Consider the following 23,467-nt stretch of genomic DNA (forward strand, 5'->3'; position numbering starts at 1 on the left):
AAGCACCAGCAGCGCAAGAGAGAGAGGCCTCACTTCCCTCATCACCTGCTGTGAAGGACAGGCACACAATTAAAAGTTTTCTGTAAATGTTAATTACAGTGGACTTACTTAGCTAATGACCAATTGATCTTTTGATTGTATTACGTTTAGAAGTGTAATGAACTTAACTGAATTATGGATTACAATCTTGTTCTAATTAAAACAAAAACGTGTAATATATATTAGCCATCAGAAAGGGTTTTCATGGCTGTTTGGGGTCAAATCGTTGAAAATATTAATGTGTTGTCTAAAGCCTGCAGCACTTAATTAGATTCTTCATCCAAGTGGAATTCATGTTACTTCAAACGATGCATCCAGGTAAGATCTTCTTGTGCACTTAGAAACAGCTAGAATATAGATCTGGCCCGTTACTTCCATGCTAGCCCTCCTCTGCCCTCTAGTTACAAACCCTGACTTCCTCCGGCCCCTCCGATCCAGTGGCTTGGGGAAGAGGTCAGGAGAGCTTATACTGCTGAACCACTCGGTGCAGATGCATTTTGCATCTCACCACAGGAAGAGCTGTACCATTTGCTACCCTGCTGCTGCGCACCAAGAGTAGAGCAGGGAGGTCGTCATTATCTTGCAACAGATGGATAACAAACACCACACATTGCTATCAGCAGCCGCGGGGAAAAGGTGTTTAGCATTCATACCCCACTAGTGGCCAAGCGAAGCTCTGCTCAGAAAAGTAAAGCAGAGCTCAAGAGACCACAGGGTTGAATGCCAGGAGTGCTGGAGGTCAAGGCTGAGGGAAGAAGAGCTTGCATCTCTTGCCTGCGCCGTGCTACAGCTCCGCCTCTCGCCTTTGCAGCCCCAGGAGGAACTGACCTACTTTAATCCAACATTTTGATGCCAAATGAAGAGGGGACTGGAAACAGGACATTCTCCCTGGAAAGTGCTGGACTTAATTTCTTCCACTCCTTTGGCAGCACCTGTTTCTGCACTTCTTTAAGACTAAACACACAGTCCTTTCCTTTTTTTCTGGATGCTGCCTGAGGCAGGAGAAAGCCATTTGCTCCACGTGACTTCTCCACCCAGCTCCTACAAGATTCTGCAAAGTCAAAAAGCCGCTGCTCCTGAGGCCTCTGCAATCTTCCAAAAAATATTTTAAAATAACTATGATCCCTTTTCTCCCAGCCATGACCTTTGCCTGTCTTCAGTAACTCTTCCTGTGAGAGCTTTGTTTCTAAACCACCTGCAGATGCTTGGAAGGACACAGGAGAAATGCAAACTTACCTCCAAAGGGCAACAAGATCCCCAAAACACTGGGCTGACTCAGACTGTTAAAGCACCGACAGGCTGGTGCATCATTTATTTCAATTTGTGCCAGGGTTTGCTTTTTGAGGAAGAGCCCAGCTGGTGTCATTGCTCCAGGTGCCCCCAGCATGTCAGGCACGCTGCTGGACACCCAGCTGCTCACTCCGGCAGCATGCCGGGCTGGAGCGGAGCTGGTGCAAGGAATGTGCTCCCTAACGTGGCTTCCCCCAGACAGACAGTCGGAGCTGTGGGGAGTTGGAAATGTGCTGGTGTCCTGTGGAGGAGCAGTGGAGAGGCTCTGTAAGAGCAGCAGCTGCTCAAAGGCAGGGCTGGGGAGGAAAACGGCTGAGCTCAGGAAGAGCTTGTGGTTATGAGTCAAGGTGTCACAAAGCAGCATGTGAGGTGACACTTAGACCAATCTGAACTAAAGGCTTCCTGCCATCGAAACGTCTCATTTGGGTCACACTTGAAGCAAACCATGCTCAGCACAGCCACACAGCAACACCCTGCCTCCAACACATGACGGAGGTGTGCAACTTGTTGTAACAAGTCTGACAGTACAAACTCTTGGGGTCTTGGTGCCACAGCAGTGAAAACCCACACACACCCACAATCATGCCGGTATGTCTTCCTCCAGACTTTGATACAGCAACTTACCGGTATCTTTATGACCGCTCAAGTCACCTCTCTCAACCCAAGTCACTGCCTGAACGGGGAGCCTGGGATCAGCAGAGCCCCTGCCACCGCTGCACCGCTGCTGAGCCCTGCCACAGCAGTGCCATGGCGTCTGTGAGTTCCAGGGTAACTTCATTTCAGACAGCCTTAACTGGTCATGTTAACAGTTAGTAACTGGTGTTTACCCAGTATATCAAGTCCCCGATACCATGCTTACCTGGCTGTGCCCTGCATTAAAAGAGGGAGGAGACTTCACACTAGAATTTGGAAGTTGATTTAAAAATCCTCCTTGCCTGATGTGCAAGTCCATGGTATGAGTTTACGAGCAAGGCAGAGAGGGTTTGAGGCAGAGGGTGAGGGCTGCATTGCAACCATTGCCTCTGTGAAGAGATACCCAACTGAGTAGAGAGGAGATAGCACTGGGGGGAATACTGCAGGGAGTAAACCTAATTATGTGCCTATTAGGTTGCCAAGAGCTGGAGGGACAGAAGATGCTATAAGGTGAACACATTAGCATAAGACAACATCACTCATGCTGACAGCCCCAAAAAGGAGAGAGCCTGTAGCCAGAAGAAGCCACATCCAAACAACTAAAAACCCTGCAAATCCATTGTGAAATAAAGATGAAGTCAAGGAGAAAATGATTCAACCTAATTCAAGGACGAAGACAGGACTTGACGACAGCACCAGTCAGAAGCAGAAGTGCCCAGCATCTGTTAGGAAGAACAGACAAAAAATCCAGCTGCTCCATCAGAGAGGCACAGGTCTGTAATGCCCCACGCAGAGGTCCCCTCCCTGCCAGCGCTATGACTCTGAAATGCAATGGCCAGGGCTGGAGGGAGACAGCATGGAAGCTGTCGATGGGAGGCACATCTGGGGACAGGCTGGGCACACCATCGCCGCAGGGGTGGGAGGAAGGCTGGGAGTGCGGCTACAAAGCAGGCACTGCTCTGCCTGGTAACGGAGAAAATAAATGCACCGAAGACCTGAAGCAAGAGAAAGCTGCAAGGAGTTTCTACTTCGCATCCAGCGCTGCTGCCACTGAAATCGTCCAAATCCCAGCACGGCAGCCCCAGCGCCAGAGGCCGCGTCGGGGGGCTGTACTCAGGCATGTGTGCACCCATCCGAGGCAACCTCACTCCGGCATCACCCCTCTGCTCGCCAAGGCACCTGCAAACAACCTCCTGCAGGCAACACAAAAGGCAATTCTACTTGTTCAGCTTAACAACGAAGCTACCTTCAACTCCTCCCTTTGCCGGGCTCATTCGCTTCTGGGATGTAAGAGGGGAAGCCTCAAACGCATGTGAGCCCCTACTTCTGTGTACACAAATACTGCCAAGTAACTCGTGCAAGAACTGGGAAGTCTGCAGGCACACGATCGCAAGAGCACGCTGCAGCTAAACAACCTGAGCAGAAGTGATATGATTTACTGAGAAAACTAAGCTATATGTTCCTCCAAAAGCCGCAGATTTTGCTCCTGAGGTTTCTGCGCAATAAATCCCATTAGCGATAGGATTTACATGTTGAGATGAGGAGAGGTAAAGCAGGGTTAAGAGAAAGATAACACAGATGCTACTTCACCAGCCCCAGCTAATTTTCACACAATTCTGGTTTTAGATAAAGAGCCTTCCATCGGTTTTTGTACAAGAACAGCAATGCAGACTATTCAAAGGGCGATAACACACCACTCTCATGGCCAAAGCCACCAGCCTTCTGAACGTGCATCCTCAGGGAGCACAGCAGGGAGCGGGGATGTGCGTTCAACAACTCAGCTACCAGGCTCCATCTCTTCCCCGAGACCTTTCTCAGCTCCTGCTTTGGGGCAGACAATAGGACAAAATTATTTCGAGTGACTTGCTAATTGCATTTTGTACTATCAATGGATTATGTGCAGAACCAAGCAGGAGCAGACAGATTTATTCTGTATTATGGCTATTTCAGGGAGTTACAGTGAACACCGAACCCCCCACAGATTCAGTAAGGGACAACATTAAGGCTTTGTTACAGCTGAGCAAATGCTTAAGAGCTTCACTGAAAACAGATGAGCTGAAAAAACCTTAAAGTGTTTAACAGACCTGCAGCAGCCACGGATGGCTGTTTTCACAGCCCCATAAAATAGATACTGAAAAAAAGAACAAGAAAAACAAAACAAAGGAAATCCACTTTAGCTGAGATAAACTGCACCTGGGCACACGTACACACCCAAAAAAGCAACAAGAGGCATCTCACAAGCTATAATGAGCTCCTCTTTCCCAAGACTGTCAGGTATGATCATCTGTGAAACAGGAATGTGAGCCGATGCTTCTTTTACCAAAACAATGAAACTAAACGTTATTTTTGAAAAGTTTATTTGAAGCTAAGTAAGGAGGATAACCCCAGCCCCTTACAACAAACCTCTGACATCTTATAATGCGTGCCAGAAGGGAGGTGTAACCTCTGAGCACAGCTCAGTCCTCCAGCATCCCTGTGTTCTCGACACTCCATCATGAACCGCCTGGCTCTGAACCACCACTCGCCCCTCGCTGCACTCCTCTGGCACAGCTACAGAGGAAAGGTTTGTGTAAATCTTTGCAAAATCTGAAACGGAAATGAGGTTGCTTGAATGAGCTTGTAAAGCAGCATCCTCTGGGTCTCAGAGCTCCAGCCAGGTAATATGCTGCCTTCACTGAAACAAGCAGGTGAATTTTTCAGACTTTCCCCCAAACGAATGGTCAAGTCTATGCAAGACAAGAGGTGAGCCCTGTCAGTCCACGGGACAGCAGCCAAATCCTCTTGTGAGCCCAATAACAGACTCCCCTGTTGCCCTTATGTGGCCTCAGCACAAACCCAAGCCCTTCTGCCCTTTCTGCACATATGTATATATATATATATACATGAATGATGTGGAAACTAGATAAGGATAACTCAAAACGGAGCTGCTGCTGCTCAGCTTCCCTGTGGTTTTGCAGAGCATGGGCTCCTTTGAGCTCTTCCCATCAGACAGACTTCGTCCTGTGTCGGGACAAGGCTTCCCCCCCAGCAACGGAGATGATCCCCCTCTCCCTGCCCCCAGCCCTCTGGAAACCAGAATGCAGGATTTGGTTGCATGACTATAAATGGTGAATTGCATAGGCCAGGAAGGATTATTTATTTATTCATTCATTCCTCAGCACATGCAAAGCCAAATTCTGCCTGTCTCCTGGGACTATGTGCGAGAGCTAAGGGCTGCGGACCGGTCGCTGGGGTGAAGTCCCCAGGTATTGTCAAGTGCGTCATTTTATTGTGCAAATAAATCTTCCTGAAGCTACAAATGAGGAATACATTTGGGACAGAGGCTTTATCACTGCACAGCAGCATTCTGAAAGCATGCCCACCTGTCCCTTCTCAAGAAAAAATAACTAATAGTGGGTCTTCAGGTGCCTGCCAAACCTTTATGTACCACTTTATAAAGTGACACCCAGGGAGGTCCCTCTTACCTCCCCCTTCAAGCACTCTTTTCCGCTTTTCAGCTCTTGTAACCAAGGGTAACACCTGAATGGTCCCGGGCACTCTGATCTGTTCTTGGAAAGCATCAGGTTGGTTTTCTTTCAACTTCATTCCTCTGTTCTCCCTTCTCCCCGCCATGCCTGTTCATCAAGCTCAGCTCACCTCATTCCCTGGGAACAGGATAGCTAGTAATGAGGTGACTGGCACCTTTCAACATTTTTCCCTGGGAAGGACACTCCTCCCGGACACTGCAGCAATGTGTGACACTGGGCAGCACTGCGGTGCCATCTCACTTGGAGAACACAGTCCAGCTTTGCACTTGTGAAAGGGGTTTAGCCGCTGGTGTTGGTGGATTTGCACCCACCTACATCCTGGGCTAAGTCTGTGCCTTAAAAGTCATGTGCTAAATTTGTAATGCTTCCCTCCCCCACCCCTCTGCAGTACGGGTGTTTAAGAGGAGCATCGCTGGGCTGCTCATCCCAGAGGATGCTGTTTGCTTCCCACCCCAGACAGAGGCCAGGGGTGCATATGGAGGCTCCTAGGTGGTCCTGGCCCTGGTGGGCATCAGCTTGACAGCCCCTTGCAGCCTCAAAGGTCCCCCAGAGCACCAGCACCCACTGAAAGACGCGGCCAGTGCCGAGACCGTTTCTAGCAGCGCAATGTGACCGCCCCACAGCAGCACCCACTGGCCTGCCTGAGCTTTGTTTGCCATCTCAAAGCCCTCACGAGGGCTTAATCCTGTTTTTAGATCTAATCCATTAAACAAATGCGTTATCCCTACACAGATTTGCTTTTTTTACTGAGCTCCAGCAAAACTCTGTGTCAAGTCTCTCTGTCAGACAAGATTTTTGCAGTGGCCTGGCTGTGAGCACAGATCTTGGCAAAAAACTGCCTGGGACAGACAAACCCTCTGTCCTCCAGCATGCCTGCACGTAGGCTTGGCAACTCACCCCAGGAAACACACCCAAAAAATGACATTTTGTGCTTCTCCTGAACAGCATGACCATGCTCTCCAAGCCCTGAATGGTGCAGGAGGCACTACGAGCCGCTGCCGTGCAGCACTGCTCTCCTGCACAGCCACCAGACCCTCTCCAGGATATGTAGCACCGCCACATGATTTTCTGTCCTGGAGTCCCTTGTTATCTCCCCAGGGTGAGAAACTGCAACAGCACTCATAGCTATGCAAAAGCCTGGTCTTTACCCATGGCCTGATCAAAATAAAAAGGGAAGACAGTCTGCTGAGAGTCTTCTTCTGTCTTCTCAAAGCAGAAGTCTCCAGGATCCTTGCAAGCTAAGGACTCACCCCAGTCCCTTCTCCACTGTGCTTCCAGCTCAGGTTCAGCCCTCACTGCAAATGCCCCCGTCAGTCAGGAACGGGCCAGAGTTCAGCAACAGGAACAGCATCCTCAGCTTCACACCCACTAACGCCTGAGCACGGCACGGCAGGAGCGCGATGTTGGCCCCCCCGGGCTGAAGGGCACAGCCCCACTCGGGGTGCAGGGGCACGCGGGCTGTGCTTGGGGCACGGGAGGTGCTGGCAGAGATGGCAAGCCCCCTGCCCAACTGCCTTTTCTGGGTGCTGAACCCCCGTACTATACCTCTCCTCACTTTCCCTGCATCTGTCTTGGGAGAGCCAAGCAAAGCTCTGCACCCTTCCCTGCAGGCGATGCTTGCCTTTAGCCAAGCTGCTGTCCCCACCCAGTAACTCGTACAGCATTTCTTTGCCTTCACCTTGATCCAGGTTCAAATCAGCTGTCAAAATACCGAGAGGTTTGGTTCCAGTTCCAGGACAGAACCCCCAAATCCTTGGCACCGCTTTGCAGACCGAGCTCTGCACCGTTCTGCCATCGGTCCTGGACAAGGTCCCGCAGGAGGCTGCGCGCTCCCCTCTGCAGCAGCCTGCCAGCACTGCTGCCTGCCGGGGGGGGGGGGGTAATAACCTGAAAAAACTGAAATAACACAAAAACGGAGTGATTCTGTGCTCTGCAGGACAACGGCCCAACGCTTCTTAAATAAAAGTCCTCGAGTTACAAAAGCATCCTGCAATTCCACAGACTTTTACAGCGAGAGCTCCAGCTGCAGGGTACCACGGTGCACCCCAAGAGCTGCGCGCCCACGGACGCCAGCACTGCCTGCCACGCTGCTGGGACCCCAGCTGCCGGCCTGGGACTGCCTCCTTCGGATGTCACACAACGGGCCAAATCCTGTCTGCCGCCACCTGAAGGCAAGGGTGCTGTGAGCAGGTGAGGACCAAAGAGTCAGGCTCAAGGTATATATGCTATCTACAGGCTAGAAAAGAAGGGAAAGTAATTTTTTTTATTATTATTTTCAACTTACAAATAGAGCAGAAGACGAACTCAGCAGGAAGAAATTCCAGCACTTTCCTTTTAATTGAAAATAGATCCATAAAATCCTGCTAAGTCTATTGGCTAATGCAAGCACTGGGGGGCAGCTTAAATACACTTCCCAAGGGCAGGGTACGTTACGTTCATTACATTTAAAAGTCACTGGGGTCTAAGTTTAAAAATAAAAACTACACATACGTTCCCTCCCCCCAGACTTCACCGAGTACCCACCCGCTCCTCCTGACCGCCTGCTAACACAGGAAACCCGGTTTTGGAAATGCTCCCAAAGAGAACAGAAGTAATGGTGAGTCAGTGATCAGATTTTCAAATGTGATGTGTCGGTGATCAGATTTTCAAATGTGATGTGTCAGCTCTGGCATAGTGGAGAGTCCTGGTGTGCTAAACCTGCTGATCACAGGAATTCCTACAGGTGGGAGTTGAGAAGAGGGATTTCTTCACATCCAGTAGATCAATGACCTTCAACAGTTATCAGGTCTCTTCACGGTTTAGAAAGAAAGAAAGAAAAAGGAGATGCCTTTAATTAAATGCCTTTAATCTTCCTACTACACAGGGCACTGCATAGCAAAATTATATGTATGTATCAAAAGTAAACTAAATTCAGACATCAAAAACCGCACCTGAAGGTCTGTAATAATTTTTTATCCACGCCTTTTCAATGCATTTTTCAGCCATGAGATGCCAGCGCATGGCAGGGAGCAGCCGTCACCAGTCCCCACTGCCAGCTGGAAAGCTGGGCCCCACCATGACATAGGACATGAGTCATGTCACTTCACGCTGAAGCAAAACAAAAGCAATGGGAAACTTGCTTTCTTTAAGGCTCAGCTGCTTTAAGGAGCTTGCTTTTTTTAAGGAATGTCTGCTCCAGCGATGTTGGGAAATGGGGAATGGGTCTGTGGGGAAACAGCCTTCCCCAGGCAGGGACAGAGGAACTCGCTGTCTTTGATGCCATCTACTGGGAAGGTGCCTCCATGACCTGGGACCTGCTGCTCTGCTGGAGACCACAACATGACGGTTTGCTCCGACGGGGAGTTGGATGCTGCAAGCGGGATGCAGGCTCGAAAAGGCTGCCCAGCCGAAGTGATGCTCTTTGGGATCCACAGATGCAGCGGGACTTGCACCAGCACAGCCCAGGTTTGTAGAAACATGCTGTACTGGTCCTGCAAGCCTGCTGATGTCCAGAAAACCAGCAGGAAGGCAGAGCCCAGGGAATGAGCACTGCCGTGGGAAAGGAGGGCAAGGAAGAGGCTGTAAGGTTTGACCTACGGGAGGTTATGGCCCTCCTAGGAGGGGAAAGGAGGGACCGAGCAGCCATTTGGGGCGGGAAGGGTTCCTCCGCCCCCAGCCACAACAGCCAGCGCAGGCACTAGTCTCCGAAATCAGACAATGTTGGGCTGTTGCCTGTAAATGACCACAGAAACAAGATTTGGATGGTATGTCTGGAATCCCAGAGGATGGACCAACCTTCAAGTCCCTCCACAGCACCAAGTTTCCCTCCCCACCCGGCTGCCTTTCAGTGCAGCAGACGGGCTGGTTACAGGAAAAGAAGGCTCATTCACCTGCTTATTTCACATTACAACGTTTCCGATGCTGACGCCATTTCCCCCCAACATGCTGGTCAGATGCCACGCTGCAACAGCCCTGGCACTGTCTGCAGTACCCACATTACTGGAGGATGCTGGATGAAAACACTGCAAGACAGAGAAACAACACTGCCACGCTTTTTTGAGTCCTGGCTATTTCAGGAAGGTGTTAAACACCATATTTAATCTCCTGAAGGGGTTATTCAGGGGGAGGTTGTACATTTCCTTTAGGAATCCCAGCAGATGAGACCAAGATTGGCCCAGGGCTATTTTTTTTTTTTTTCCTCTCCTAGCAATTATGATTTGCAGATAGGAAATCCCTGCCAAGTGCCCCAACTACAGGGCATGTGCTGGCTCTGGATGTGGAGCCAGCACTGACTTGGAAAGCAGGCACAGCAGTCTCAGTATAAAGGACACTTCTCCCACACTGTCTTCTGAAATGAGCTGGACAATACAGTGACAGCCACGCAGCTTTCTGGAGACAGTGGCCTGTCTTCTCTGCAAGAGTCTGACCACTCTAGGGAGTATTATATCCTGCCCCGAGTCTTCCTGTGGTTTTATAGTCACATAGTGCTGTGCCTTTGGAAACATCCTCTTTCCTCTTGCTGTACAAAAGATCCATAAAATAAGGAGAGGAAAAGAACTATCTACCCAGGGGAAGCAGTAAAAGTGATGGCAAACAACACGCGGTTGGTATGCAAACTGCAAACTCAGAACAGATAAACCGAATAAATAAACTTTTCTCGAATCTCCTGTCATTACTCAAAACTTCCCTGTTACTTGTAAGGACGGCAGGCTGAACAAGGCAGAGGAGAAGCCTAAGCTAACAGCAGGTCTTCATATTTCCATGTCGACTTCATCTCCAGTCCAATAAATACACAGTCCAAGCAGCTGGCCCGCGCATTACCGTGCCAATAGGTTGTTCGTTATCACTATTTGTTGCTTGTGCACAGCTTGGACATACAGCAGAACCAAGAGTTTTCACAGGGAGTAACAAACACGCCTGAGAAACTCACTTATTTGGAAATAAAACGCTTTGAAACAACACAGACCCTTAGGAACCCCTTTGGGATTTGTGTGACCGGAGTAACTCCAAAGCCAGGACCCACCTCCACGAAGGACAACCCATTGCTGGGGGGGGGTGTTGCTCTGCAGGCTGGAGAGCAGCTCTCTGCCCCGTGCTCCCGAAGGGACATCACAGGGCAGAGTCCCCGGGGCAGCTGCAGGAGCCCACCAGGACCCCCAGCATGTCCACGCTCCTGCCCAGTCCCAGGCTTCAGCAGGGACCCGCAGGGAGCAGGGCTGAAGAACAGCCTCATCGCATGCAACTGCCTCTTCTTGCTCCCAGCACATAACGAAGCACAAGAAGAAAGCAAGGCAGACACACAGATAAAGAAAGAAAGAAAAACAGACAGGAATCTGGGGTGAAGAGACAGAGAAGGGAAAAAAAAAAATGAGGAAAATGAAAAGATGAGCAAAGACTCCATGACCTGAGATGGAGTAAGGGGAGGAGGTGACTGAGTTCGAAAAAAAAAGGCAAATTCAGTGTATTCTGCTCATGGGGCAACACATATCTTTGTTTAACAGGTTTTGCTGCCTCCAGCATTCCCTGGGCATCTGCCACAGAGATCTGGGCTGACTCTCCATACAAACAAGTGGGATTGATTAAATTCTATCACACTCTCAAGGATTTCTATAGGCATATGTCCTATACATTTGCAACACAGAGATCCGGCCAAATTCCCCACAGAGTAATTGCTATAGAAAACTGGTGTTTTACTGCCTGGTCAATCTTCTAGGAGTTTCCTATAAAGATAGGAGCTCCTGGATTTACCTGGCAACCAGCCACTTTCCAGATGATAGCCACCTGGGATCAAGTCGGTTTGCTAACCGGTCAAGACAGCGCTGAATACCGCCGCAGTCTGCGCTCAGCCAGCCCCAGCCGAACACCACACCGCAGCCCCAACACCCAATGCAGAAATACTCAGACAAGGCAGAAACGCTCTCGGTTGCTTTTCGTTCCCTGCCGCCTCCTGCCAGTTCAGCGGCTGGTCCATCAATGCCGCCTGCCAGGCTGCCTTGGAGGAGAGGAACGGCTGGTAATCAAGTCAGCACTGAAAAGGTCAGGCAGAAGTAGAAGGACGCTGCCAATTACCCTCGTGTTTAAGTCGTTTCACCTCTCCGCTGTTTGCCGTGCCCTTGCAGAGGGCTATGAGATGGGGCTTCTCTCCAGCCACTCTCATAGGACTGCAGACTTTTCCATGCAAAAACCATGGGTGCATGTGAGCTGGAGCACCGCAGCTTTTCTGCACGTTTTTCCTTGAGCACTGCTCTCTTGGATAAAACCCACCTGGCCATGTTTGTGGGTTTTGCTGGGATGTAGCAGGGCCCTGGAGCACAAGCTGGGCTGGTCTGGCACTCCACTTTCAGCCCCAGATTCCTCTCCACCTACATAATGGTTTGGTTTGCTTTTCCCCCAAACCTCTCCCTACACCTTTTCCTCAAGCTTGCAACACAGCTTGATTCCTCAGGTAAAGTCAGGAGGGCCAACACAGGCTGTCACCAAGGCACTCGGGGTTACAGCATCCTGCACAGAAGAACCAGGCTTTTCCTGGGAAGGGATGCCTGCAGGATGTCCCCACACCATCCAAAGGGGACGGTGTGGGAACGGCTCAGCCATCAGCAGCAAGTAGGTCCCACTCAGCAACTTCAACCTGTGCAGCAGATGATCCATAAAGGGCAGAAGAAATACATGCGTGGGCACGGTGTCAGCATGAGAGAGGGGACTGAGGGCAAGTTTGTGACTGCCCTGGTTTGCCCAGAGCCACCCAGAGATGATTTCTGCCCCCAGGACAAGGGCGTACGATGGTGGGCACTGCCTAAGAGCCAGCAGCACGCCGGCGTCAGGAGGCAATGTGCTCGTGTGCACCTACTGAACCTGGCAGGAGCAGCAACCAGGCTGGGGCCGGGACAGAGGTCTCCACCCAGACCCCTCAACAACCAGGATCTGGGCTGCTGACAAACCCTGCTCCTCGAGCCTCCCAACGCAGTCACCCTGCACGACAGTGCAGTGGCCCGCGGCCAGGCAGGGACAGTCGCTGGGATGACAGCGGGGACCTGAGCTGCAGGAACTGGGAGCTGCAAAGCTGTTTATCCATTCCCATCAGATCCAGTCGCTCCTTTCGATCCAGGAAGCATCTGTCTGGATGAAACGATGCTCTGCATTATTATTCAGCGTGGGTAAGTTTGAAGCGTTTACATGGCAAACTCCACCGCTTCCTTTTAATTGTCTTGTTCTTTTGGTAACAGGCTGTGCTTTGGCAGGGACAAAGCCCTTGAGAATGGCCATACTAGTACACAAGTGTGTGGGATAAGGGTGCCAGAAGAAGCAATTTTGAGCTAAATAATGTATGCTGCAGCTGGAACGGAGGGTCCAAGGCACTGACGGAAGGCAAGGAGGTTACTCCATCCCCCGCGCAACTATCCTATTTACCATCTCCTGTAACACACTTCCCAAACCTTTCCAAGAGCCTCTTCGAGCAAATTCTGAGAAACTTTGTGTTTACGCGACATGAAAACACTCTCCTGAGACACAGCACGAATATTGCCACAGCGTTTTTTGTAGCTGAAAGGGATCCCAGGTCAGGATCTCAAGAATGCCTCTGCCCCTTGTGACTGGGGTGTGCAATGTTTTAAAAGCAATAAAAAAACCAGGAAGAAAGCAATACATGCGGGAGCTGCAAGACCTTTTGCAGCTCTTCAGGAGTGATGGGAAAGTGACGGCTTCAGCCGGAGAGGAACCAGACCTGCACATGGCTCTCCAGCCTGACGAGCCTGCCACGTACAAACGGCATGCTCCCTCCCCTCGTCCACAGCCGCGCCGGAGCTGCTGCACAGCGGGCAGCACGAGCCAGCTGCAGTGCACTCCTAAACCTGCCTCCTGCTGCCAGACACCCAACGTGTATAATTTTTGCTGAGGCTTCAGCAGGAAACCGGTGAGATACAAAGACCTCAGGAAGCTGCTCTGACTTCCTAACACTCACGAGTGGCTGTCGGCTCTCACGTTCAATGACCTGCCTACAGAAGGGTTGAATGTGGAGCAGAGCTGGCACTAAGGGTACTGGCTCTGCCCTGGGCGGGTGTGGGGGGGTACATTTTGTGCTGCTGTCCCACTGTTTTCCCAAGCACATGCAAAGACGTCTTCCTTTGTTTTGCTCAGGCCAACCGCTTCACAGCTCCCAGGCTAAAAAGCACTGATGTTCCCTCACCAAGCACCAATCCCACACCATTCGATAGCTTACCCGAACGCTTCGGGACTTGGATGCATACAAAAATGTGACTCGGCCACCAAGGTGAGGGGCAGGCAGGGATGGCAGCATGGGAACTGGGAGCACGGGACTGTAAAGATACTGCTTTGACAGCCAGGGCACTGAGGCTGCCTGATACACCCCCAAACACACGTTCAAACCCCTCATCCCCCTCCCTCCCCAATTACGTGACCCGTCTAGAGCCTGGGCCCTTCCCGGTGACAGTGCAGCAGGACAGTGACAATGCAGCCTCCTGCCCGTTCGTATAAGAAGGCGTAGTACCGAGCTGCCACGCCAGTTCAGACAGGCAGCCCGATCTAATTGTGTATTCCACTTTCAACAGTGGCCAGTTTCTGACAGCGGTTTAGGAAAATGTAGGAGATTTTATATTAGAATTTGTGCCCTGAAGGAAAATTGCCTTTTGAATTTTATTAGCAAGAATTTGGCTTGTGTCTTGAAACAAAGGTTTACAGTGCTACCGAGCCCCTTGGACTGAAACCCTGCCTCAGAAGGAGTCAAAGCAAATTTTCCTTCTGTCTTCTTTGGACCATTATTTTAATCTTTCAGGATTTGTTGTTTGGGGTTTTGTGTGTGCTTACAACAACCCTAAAATCCCACGGCGCTTTAGAGTTGAACGGGAAATCAAGGCTATGCGTTTCAACTCCTGCGAGGCACGCTGGCCTGGACAAGGTGCTTTCTTTCATGGTAAGAAAAGAATAAATATTCAGCCAAAATGCAGCACAGCTCACAAACCCACAACTGCAGACAGGCCTAGCAATTATGAACTTGCTACAAAAAAGACCAGCAACAATTATTAAACTCCAGTCCAGGCGTTTTCCTCTAATATTAAATGATGGTAACAAAAGGGCTTCCAGGCCCATAGCTCTGCTCCTTCGCCTGCCTTCATTTTCACAGATTCTGCACAACCTCTCTTTTTCAGCAAAGCCTGTATTGTCCCAAAGGGATTGTCCTTGCTGTGCTGCTATCCCTGCTTCTAACAGAGGTTTTCAATTTCTATAAGGTGCTAGGATGGACAGGTGCTATCCGTGGCTTGTCAGAGGGAAACAGCCGTCGGCTCTCCTGTTCACACATGCGCTTGCTGCTATGACCTTCCCTGCACGGGGAATTTCTAAATACATAATGCCTCTCCTTACACGCAGGAAAAAAACCTGCAGATATGCTGGAAAGAGAAAAAATAGGCGGCTCCTGAAGAGGGCACAGAACGAGCTTTGTCCCCTTCCCCACGGCACCGACAGCTAAAGCTGCCTACGAAGGTCAGGTACTTCTTGCCTGCAAAGCAAGTGGAAGAATAGCATTTTGACGGATTCTGGCTGATTTTCGGCCTGTGCCTCCCTGCGCTCCCATCTGCATTCCCAGTTCCCACGGCCTCTGAGCAGTGACAGTGAAAATAGCCAGAGCAGCCCAGGGGCTGCGCAGATGAACTCCCAAGTATTTAGATTACTAAACCGCATAAATCCAGTCGATCCTCTGCCGCAGGAAAGGGTTCGGGGTGTTAAATAAATAGACAGTAAATTTCAGTGGATTTGGTAAAATTAGGATTGTCATTACTTTTCCATTCCAAGAAGACTAATCTGGGTTATAATTATCCCAGCTACAGCCAGTCTTTTCAATAGCTCGTACACTGATAAATGAAGCATACGCTCTCACAAATGCCTCTCCTTCCCCTGATGTATGCAATGTGTTCCAGATGGATGGAGAAATCATTTTTTTTCTCTTACACTTGCTAAGTTATTTCCAGGCATCCAGTGGGCCAGAGCATCAGCAGGTGTAAATCAGCAGAGCTCTGCCGATTTACTCCACTCCTTATAGCGGGTGAGAATCCAGCCCTCTATTTCTAAACTTAAAATAACGTATTGCACATAAGTGGTCTTCCCTGAGCAATGTCCCGTAAATGAGCGCGGTACAAAAAAACCCCACCAGACAAACACAAAAGACGGTAATTGCACAAATCACTTTGGGCAGGCAATGCAGCGTGCCTGTCAGCTCCTGGAAAAAGCCACCTTAATTAGGCTGATTTAAATGCAGACAGGTTTTTTTTCCCCTTTCAACTGAGGTCTTTGTACCCGCTTTGTAGAAACAGGAGTTGGCCTCCGAGTCCTCAGCCAAAACCTGTCCTTTCGCTCCACTAATGAGAGCCAGGACAGAGGGAAGAGCAACCTCAGCAGAGCCTGTGTGAGCCAGCCCAAGGGAGACCGGCACCTCCGACGCCTGACGAAGGGAGACAGAGACGCTTTTGAGATGAAAAAGGTCAACGCCGCCCTGCGGAGGAACGGATTCTCCCTCTGCCCAGCCATGCCATTCCCCCGTGGTGCCAGGCTGTTCGCAGGGCACTGTGATTTCCCGAGCGCTGCCCGGGGCCAGCTGGGAGCCCATCTGCAGCAGGGCTGAGCCCACACAGATGCCCCCGCCGCAGCCGCGGGCGGTGTTTCCAACATATGTTTACACGTAATGCTCCAGAACTTTCAAGCGAAGCATTGTGAGTGACTGACCCTGTGGCCAGCGTTAGTTTTAACCTCTGTGCCTCTTGTCCATCTGCCCACAGTTAAGGCAGGATCTCAAAAGCTCTGCTCCAGAAATAAATGCGTTAATGTTTGTATTTAGCTGCCAGGAAGACAAGAGTAGAAAAACCCACATGGAAACCAACGATTGTCAAGGGGGAAAAGTTGCTCTGTAAGCTGCCCTACATATGAGGCCATGTCTGCTCTGTGCAATGGAGAGATGAGGATTTGGTGTGGGGAAGGGGATGTGAGCATTTCATTAAGGACTGCTGCTCAGAGCGAACGCACGATATGGTCGAATTCATGCCGTAAAGATCCTGCATTTTAAAAGATGGTTATCTGAATATTATTTGGTAACTTGTGCTACATGCAGCAGCACTGGTCATCGCTGTGTGTCCACCAGTGCCTCTAGCCGCCATCTCACAGCCCTCAAACCCACTCCCTCTTCCCAAGTAAGTCACAGAATCATGGAATCACTTAGTTGGAAAAGACCTTTTAAGATCATCAGGTGTAACCGTTAACCCAGCACTGCCAAGTCTGCCGCTGAACCATTTCTGTAAGCACCGCCTCTGTGCATCTTTTAAACACCTCCAGGGCTGCTGACCCCACCACCCCCCTGGGCAGCCTGTGCCAGGGCTTGCCCACCCTTTTGGTGAAGATATTTTTCCTAATATCCAAACTAAACCTCCCCTGGTGCAACTTGAGGCCATTTCTTCTTGTCCTGAAAGTCCTCTGCACCCACCTCCAATTCTGCACGTCAAACTACAGGGTGGCTATCTAGGGACGTGTTTTCAAAGAGATGCAGCTTTAAAAGCATATATGCATAAAAATACAGTTTTGTACAAAACTACTGTATCATGAAGCTCAGGGGCTGTGGAGAGCAGGGTGATCAGTCATGCCAAAAACTGCAGGAAGGGACTTTTCAAAGCAAAAGCCCATTTGCTTTGGTAGAAGCCAACTCCCCACCTCTCTACATAGTTTAAAGATGACAAGGAAGGCGAGTGTTTGCTAGAACATCTCAACCAGCAAGGAAAAATAAACAGCTTCATCTGCAAAAATAAAAGCCAGTTCTTCCAGTGTGTACCTTGCTTTCATTTATGTCAGCTCCATTAATGCCCTGTGAAATGATGGGTCTGTAGTGGAGCAGCTGAGCTGCAGTGGGACTGGCATTCACCGCTGGCATACACAGGATTTATTCCAGCTGTTCAGGTTTAGGTCCCTGCCTTTCACACGGTTACTCCAGTTAGGCTGTACTTAACAAAAAGCATCAGGGATCAAAAGCTAAGAAGTTTCACGGCCTAGCTGCAAGCAGAGATTTGTCTTTCAGAGAGGCTTCAAGCTCTCATGTAAAAAATGGCTAAAACACAGAACGACTGTCCAAGCCCCTCTCCGGTCCATATATTCAACCCTAGCGTGGGAAGGGAACCCCATTCCTGACCCGGCCTGAGCTGCCATCTGCCTTCCAGGGGCTCGGTCGATGCCAATGAAACACCTTTGCAACCTCAGCCTGGCCATTTCCCAGCAGACAACCAGGAATATCCTCATGCCTAGTCAGACAAATCCTGCGCAAAGGCTGATGAAGTGAAAAGCAGCTCATCTGCGCCTGGTGCTGCGGCAGGTGTCTATAAACTGGCTTGTCAGCAGGAAAAGTTTCACTGCTGTGATGCCCTAAAAGCACGGAAACCCCATGAAGGGCTGGCACACCTGAACACTTTCCAAAGTCTCTAACCAAACCAATCTGTTTCATATCAGATTAGACACCGATATGGCAAAACTCCTCCTCTCTTTTCATTATCATTGTTGGTCCAAAATACCCAGCAGTACGCATGAAATCAGCCCTTGACATAGTGTTTACACGTTTTTTCAGCTTCATTTGGGACTCAGAGACCAAACATTGCCCACGGTTGTGCTTTAGGCATCTTTGCTATAACAGCATTATAAATACATAATGAGAATTTAAAAAGCAGAAGGAAAACAGATAATGGAGACGCCCCGTCTAAACATCACACTTAGCTCTCACCGTCTGGAAAGAGCTACAAATTCCAGCACGCACTCATCAACACCGAGGTAAAGGTGTCCTCATTAGAAGAGCACAGGAGTCACCTGGCAGCATCCAGAGGAAAAAAGACATTAAGTTTCAGAGGAAAATTGCCTGCTGCATTTTTTGCACACTATCAATTTGAAAGGAGACAAACACCCTTAGCACAGAAGCACGAAGAACTGGGTTCAAGTGATTTGGATTTACAACAACAACAGCAAGGCCATCCATGCTACTTGAGTACAGAGTTGGATCAAATCCCTGAAGGTCAGCCTGGGCAAAGCTGCTTCCAAATGTCAGAGACCTGAAACCAAGGGAGGTCATTCAGTACCTGGCCATCTTGGGTGCTTCCATGGCCACCATGAGCAGTAGCCACGCACTTGCAAGTCTAAATCATGCAGACTCAACCCACAACCATGACTAGTATCACCAGCTATCACTGGGTAGGCTGATGGTCAGACCTTTGACTGCAGCTCAACACCTTTTAGCACATCTAAAAGGAAACAAAACTGTTGCATTTATGGGGCAAGCTCTGCCTGGATGGGACCTTTTTTGCTCCTATCATCTCCCCTCGAGTTACACACTGACAATGCTCCCAAAACCCTTCTCTGACATGCGGCTCCGATCCTTCTACTCCATCTTTTCTTCCCCATTCCCTCGTTCCCCTGATTCACAGCCACAGGGAACGTGCCGCCTGATTCTCCATTGACACATGCGTTTAGCACTCCTGCGGGGAAAGGAACGAATCTGGAAGCTTTTCCAGCTTCCCCTCTGGATGATGTCACCCTGGGAGGGTGCCAGCCTGGGTTACCAGTGGAAATCCCTCACTTCAGGGTCAGACACCCTCCTATTTTTAGGCTTGATTTCAGTGTCACGCAGCCAACAGCCGAGCTGAACAGTTCACGTTATTCAATGGCAAACGCCTGCCGGAGCTGGAACAAAGCTCGGCTTTGTGGCAGGTGAAGGGGCTCTGCAGCACAGGAGCCCCTTTTAAAGGCAGGCGGCAGCTGTTTCGCTCGGCACGGTGCTCCGGCAGTTCATGCCAAGATGAAAACCACGTCAAGCTCCCACCCTCCACAAACTGCAACTGTAAACCCAAAACCAGGGTCTGAATTTGATCTGGCACCGCGGAGCACTGCTAGCTGCACCCTGCCCCACGTAGCCCTCTGGAAATTCGCACAGCGAGAAACACATCCCCTCCAGTACAAACTGGGAACTGGCAGCGTCCCAAGGGGTGGGGAGGGGGATGGGGGAGAAGGGCCTTGTGGCTGCAGCGTGCAGGGTATTGTGCAGCCCACAGCCTGCGAGCTCACATACACCCGCTCAGCTCTCCCCAAATTCTCGTTAGTGCTGAAATAACTCTTCCCGTGAATTTCCCTACTTGCAGCACATGGATCAGCCAAAGCCTGTGTTGTGCTTTGGCCATTTAAGCAAGTGATGCGCTGCTGCAGGTAGGGCTGGCCCCCACCAAGATCTGCCCGGTGTGCTTTAGGATGACAGGACTTACAGCTACAGGTGCCCAGCTCCCGCTGCGGAGGCAACCCAGGGACCAGCTCGGGTGTTTGTTTGCTCGGCTGCTGTTGGAAACGGGGCAGGCTGACTCGCAGCCCTTCTCCCTGCAGGAACGCAGCAGCACAGCCACATGCACTGCACAGCCAGGCTGCCCTCCGAGGGACAGGCTGCACAGCTCTGCGCACTGTGTCTGCTGTGTGCGCTGACAGCGGCCACAACGGGCTGGGAGTGAGTGGAAGCTGGCAGGGCAAACCTGACACTCCCTCCTCCCAGTACACCTCAGGGGGCACTCAAAGTGCAACTGGGAATGGAAAAGCAAGCGGAGCTGTGAAATAAAAGCATACACTGGCACAGGGAACATGCAAGAGACGTGGCCAAGAGCACCCTCTAAAATGACGAGCGAGTCCCTGAAAGCGCCAGAGAAATTATATTTACACAGGAAGGGGTCTACAGATCAGGAGCGGCACTTAGCAGAGTATTAGACCAGCTGCTGATGTGGGGCCATTTTAGACTTGGTCAGAGTGGAGTTAAGAAGAAAAGGAGAAAGCTTTTGAGAGGAGCTGTGGGTGCCTACAAAGGGCGACAGGGTGTGCAGCAGCTGCAGCCAGTGGCCAGTTCCCCAGCCCTGCTCCCCACGGCACTGAGACCCATCCCTGGTTTTAGATAAGCCTATGGCTCAAGTTTAAAGAATCAACACAGGATGCAGACCCCATACAACAGCCCCAGCCCTACAGGCTGAAAGAGCTTGTGTTCGGCAACCTGTGAGCATGCAGGGCTGAGGTGTAACCATACGCACTGCTGACAATGAAAACCACAGGCAAGGACGAATCGTCATCATTTCAGGGCAAAGTGTGAACATGAGTCACATCCCAGCACCAGCTGCAAGCTGTCCTCACCCCCAGCGAAAGGCACTGCCCAGCGCTGGCAGCACCGGGAGCGCTGCTCTTCACCCAAACCCCTTTTCTCACATCACACTTACTCCTGCCACAGCACTCACCGATGGAGCCACTGGAGTTTCCCAGCGCGTGCAGAAGACCTAAAGCTGGCACTGCCGGCTGCTTTCTTTCAAACTCTGGGCAAGCCACCTCGTGCCTCTCAAGGGGGATGAAAACCAGCCGCTGGCCCAAGCCCAGCAGGAGCAGCTGGGGGGGCAGCAGCGCCCATGCCTTGCGGCTGCTCCCTCGGCCTCAGCAGGCTGGCGGCTCCATTCCCACGCACCTCAGAGGACACCTCCCTCCGTCACCTCTGCATGCCTGCAGCAGGGTCCCCAGCAGGGCTCTGGAACCAGCCGCGATGGCTGGTGGTCCTCTGAGCACCCCACTCCCCTGTGACTGCGCGGCCATGTGCCCCAGCAGACGGCAAAACAAACAGGGCCCTGCTTGGGATCTCAAGAGCAGAAAACACACCAGGGACTAGGCAGCCACCCTGGCTTGTTGGTTAAACTCACTCTTCGAGGAAAAAACAAATGTCACTAGATATGCCTGCATCCACGGGCCACAAAGTGCAGCGTTAAAGCACAAATGCCCGGTTGTTTTGTGCATGCAGGGTGCCAGCACAAGGTACTGCCCCTGCACTGCGGCTGCTGAGCGTGTTGACACTGCGAGCGAGAGCCCAAGCCAGAAGATTAAATTTCAGATACCGAACCATTTGCTCCGAGGGCGTTACATCAGCAGCTGGGTTGGCCTGTGCCTCTCCTTGGCTTCTCTCTCCCTTTGAAAACGACGCTTTGCTTTGGTCTTATCGATCAGAGAGCTCTCCCCTTCCACCACACTCCCCGTGCTGCTGAGAGGACTCCGTGCACCAAGCTAGCCAGGATGACATTTAACTACAGGAAAAAAAAAATATGCAGAGGAGAGGAACCTGTGTTTTTAAAAAAGGAAATCTCTAGTGAAACCACAATTGTGTAGCTGTCCCAGCTGTGCCATTTCTGCAGCACATTTCAACACGCTCATTAGGATTTTTACGGAAATAAAGTAGTTAGTGATTGGTATGGTATTCATCAACGCTGTCAAATGCTGAACAAGCTAATACAGCTCAGCATTCTGCAAGTGACAAGTGTTGAGAAACACTGCTGCGCTCAGCCAGCTCCCAGGACTGCTTCGCTGTGGAATTTCTCCACTGCAGCCTTATGCTGGTGCTAAGAAAAGGGCCCTGAAGATAGAAATAAGCAAGGACCTGCTCCCTGTCCCGTCTCACAGCCTGCAGTGCTCGGCCTTGTACCAGGGAGGGAGGCCAGGGGTCCAGCAGGAGGTAGAGCTGGGCCTGTCCCACCCAGAGCCTGCGGGTCCCCTCAGAACGACAGCTCGGCTGCGGCCACGGGTGAATGCAGTGACAGCGGGTGCTGACGGGAGAGATGATGCTGATGAGAGAGATGAACACACTCTGTGGAAACCCTGGAAAGCCCCTGAGCTGCCTCCTTTCAGGCAGTTCTGGCACCACCACCTCAGCTCATGAATTATCTATCTGCAGAGAGGACAGAAAGGCAAAGGTGTTGGATACGCAGCTGCCAAGGGCTCTGGTGTCGCTCACGCAGGCGCACGACCATGTCAGGTGGAGGACGGCTGCCAGCCCAGGCTGAAAGACCATGTACTACCCAAACATCACAGCACCAGAGCAAAAGACAATGAAAGCAAAATGGTCATTAGCTTTGGATGCTTTTCAGAGAGGGTCTGGAAGCGGTTTAGTGCCATACATCAAGCCCACCTGACCCACGTGCCCTCTCAGGTCCCACTGCCTCTTGCTTCTAGTAGCAGATACTGGTACCACCTCCTCCTCTTTCAGCCCTTTATTTATCAGCTTTAGAAGAGAAATGGAAACCTTTCAGACAGCTGTCTCTGCCAGTGCATGTGTTGTGTGGATGTCAAGCAAAAGGGGAAGCAAAACTGCAGCACAGGCTGATTCGGTCACTACCATCTTGATTTGCAAAATGCAAATCGCTTCCTTTCCTAGGTGTTTGAGATGTGACAGCTGATCAGGGCAGCACTGCTAAGGAAAAGTCAGTGCTTAGACAGGTAGAGAGCAGAACTGTCCAGGTTGCGGAGTGATACTACTCTTCCTCACTGGCCTGATACCTTCCTCCCTTATTTGTCCTTGCTCCTGCTCTCATCACAGACTGATCTCTTTTCTGATATTCAGGCCAATTTTTTCAGAACAGCACATGAGCATACATACAGCACCTAGCCTGGCTACATCCTGAGCCCACACTGCTTCCTCAAGGTTTATTATGGTACCAACGAATAAATTAACCTGCTCATAAACAAGCCCCAGAACTCCCATTTCTCTTTTAGACTGAAGATAATTAAATTTACACGTTAGCTATAATGTAGCAGAACCCCTTATTCCCCCTTGCTCCTTTCAGGTCTGTTTTAGCCCAGGTATGATCTGCATTTACAACAGAATAAAACACAACAGAACAGAACAGTCCAGTTGAAAGGGACCTACAATGATCATTCAGTCCAACTGGTATTTCTAATATCAAATACTTTACTGGAAAGTAAACACTTGGCTATGTTCAGTTAAGGAAACAGAAATACCCAAGACACACAAAAGATGATTCTTTAGGGTCAGAAGGTAAAATCTTCCGCTTCCCAAGTTCACCACTTGTAGTTTAACAGGAACATATTTCCAATGTAATTTGTTATTTTGCATTGCGATTGGCTACACCCTACGCTGCAAAGTGGATGGTTGGATTGTAGCACTGTCCTACAGC

At 50.5% G+C, this 23,467-nt stretch overlaps 1 protein-coding gene across 3 annotated transcripts in view; it reads right to left on the reverse strand.

Moving 5' to 3' along the window:
• LOC119153426 (phospholysine phosphohistidine inorganic pyrophosphate phosphatase) overlaps nucleotides 1-23,467 on the reverse strand; it is an 89,215-nt gene that overhangs the window by 30,794 nt on the left and 34,954 nt on the right. Inside the window, exon 7 of one of the 3 annotated variants that reach the window (XM_037399957.1) lies at nucleotides 7,842-8,278. The exons of the other annotated variants lie outside the window; for them this stretch is intronic. Coding sequence (XP_037255854.1) covers nucleotides 8,251-8,278 — 28 coding nt within the window. The 3' untranslated portion in view covers nucleotides 7,842-8,250. Of the gene's footprint in view, nucleotides 1-7,841; nucleotides 8,279-23,467 lie in introns of those variants that run through there. 3 annotated transcript variants of the gene reach the window in all.

Source organism: Falco rusticolus, chromosome 9, assembly GCF_015220075.1.
Source record: "Falco rusticolus isolate bFalRus1 chromosome 9, bFalRus1.pri, whole genome shotgun sequence".
NCBI lineage: Eukaryota > Metazoa > Chordata > Aves > Falconiformes > Falconidae > Falco > Falco rusticolus.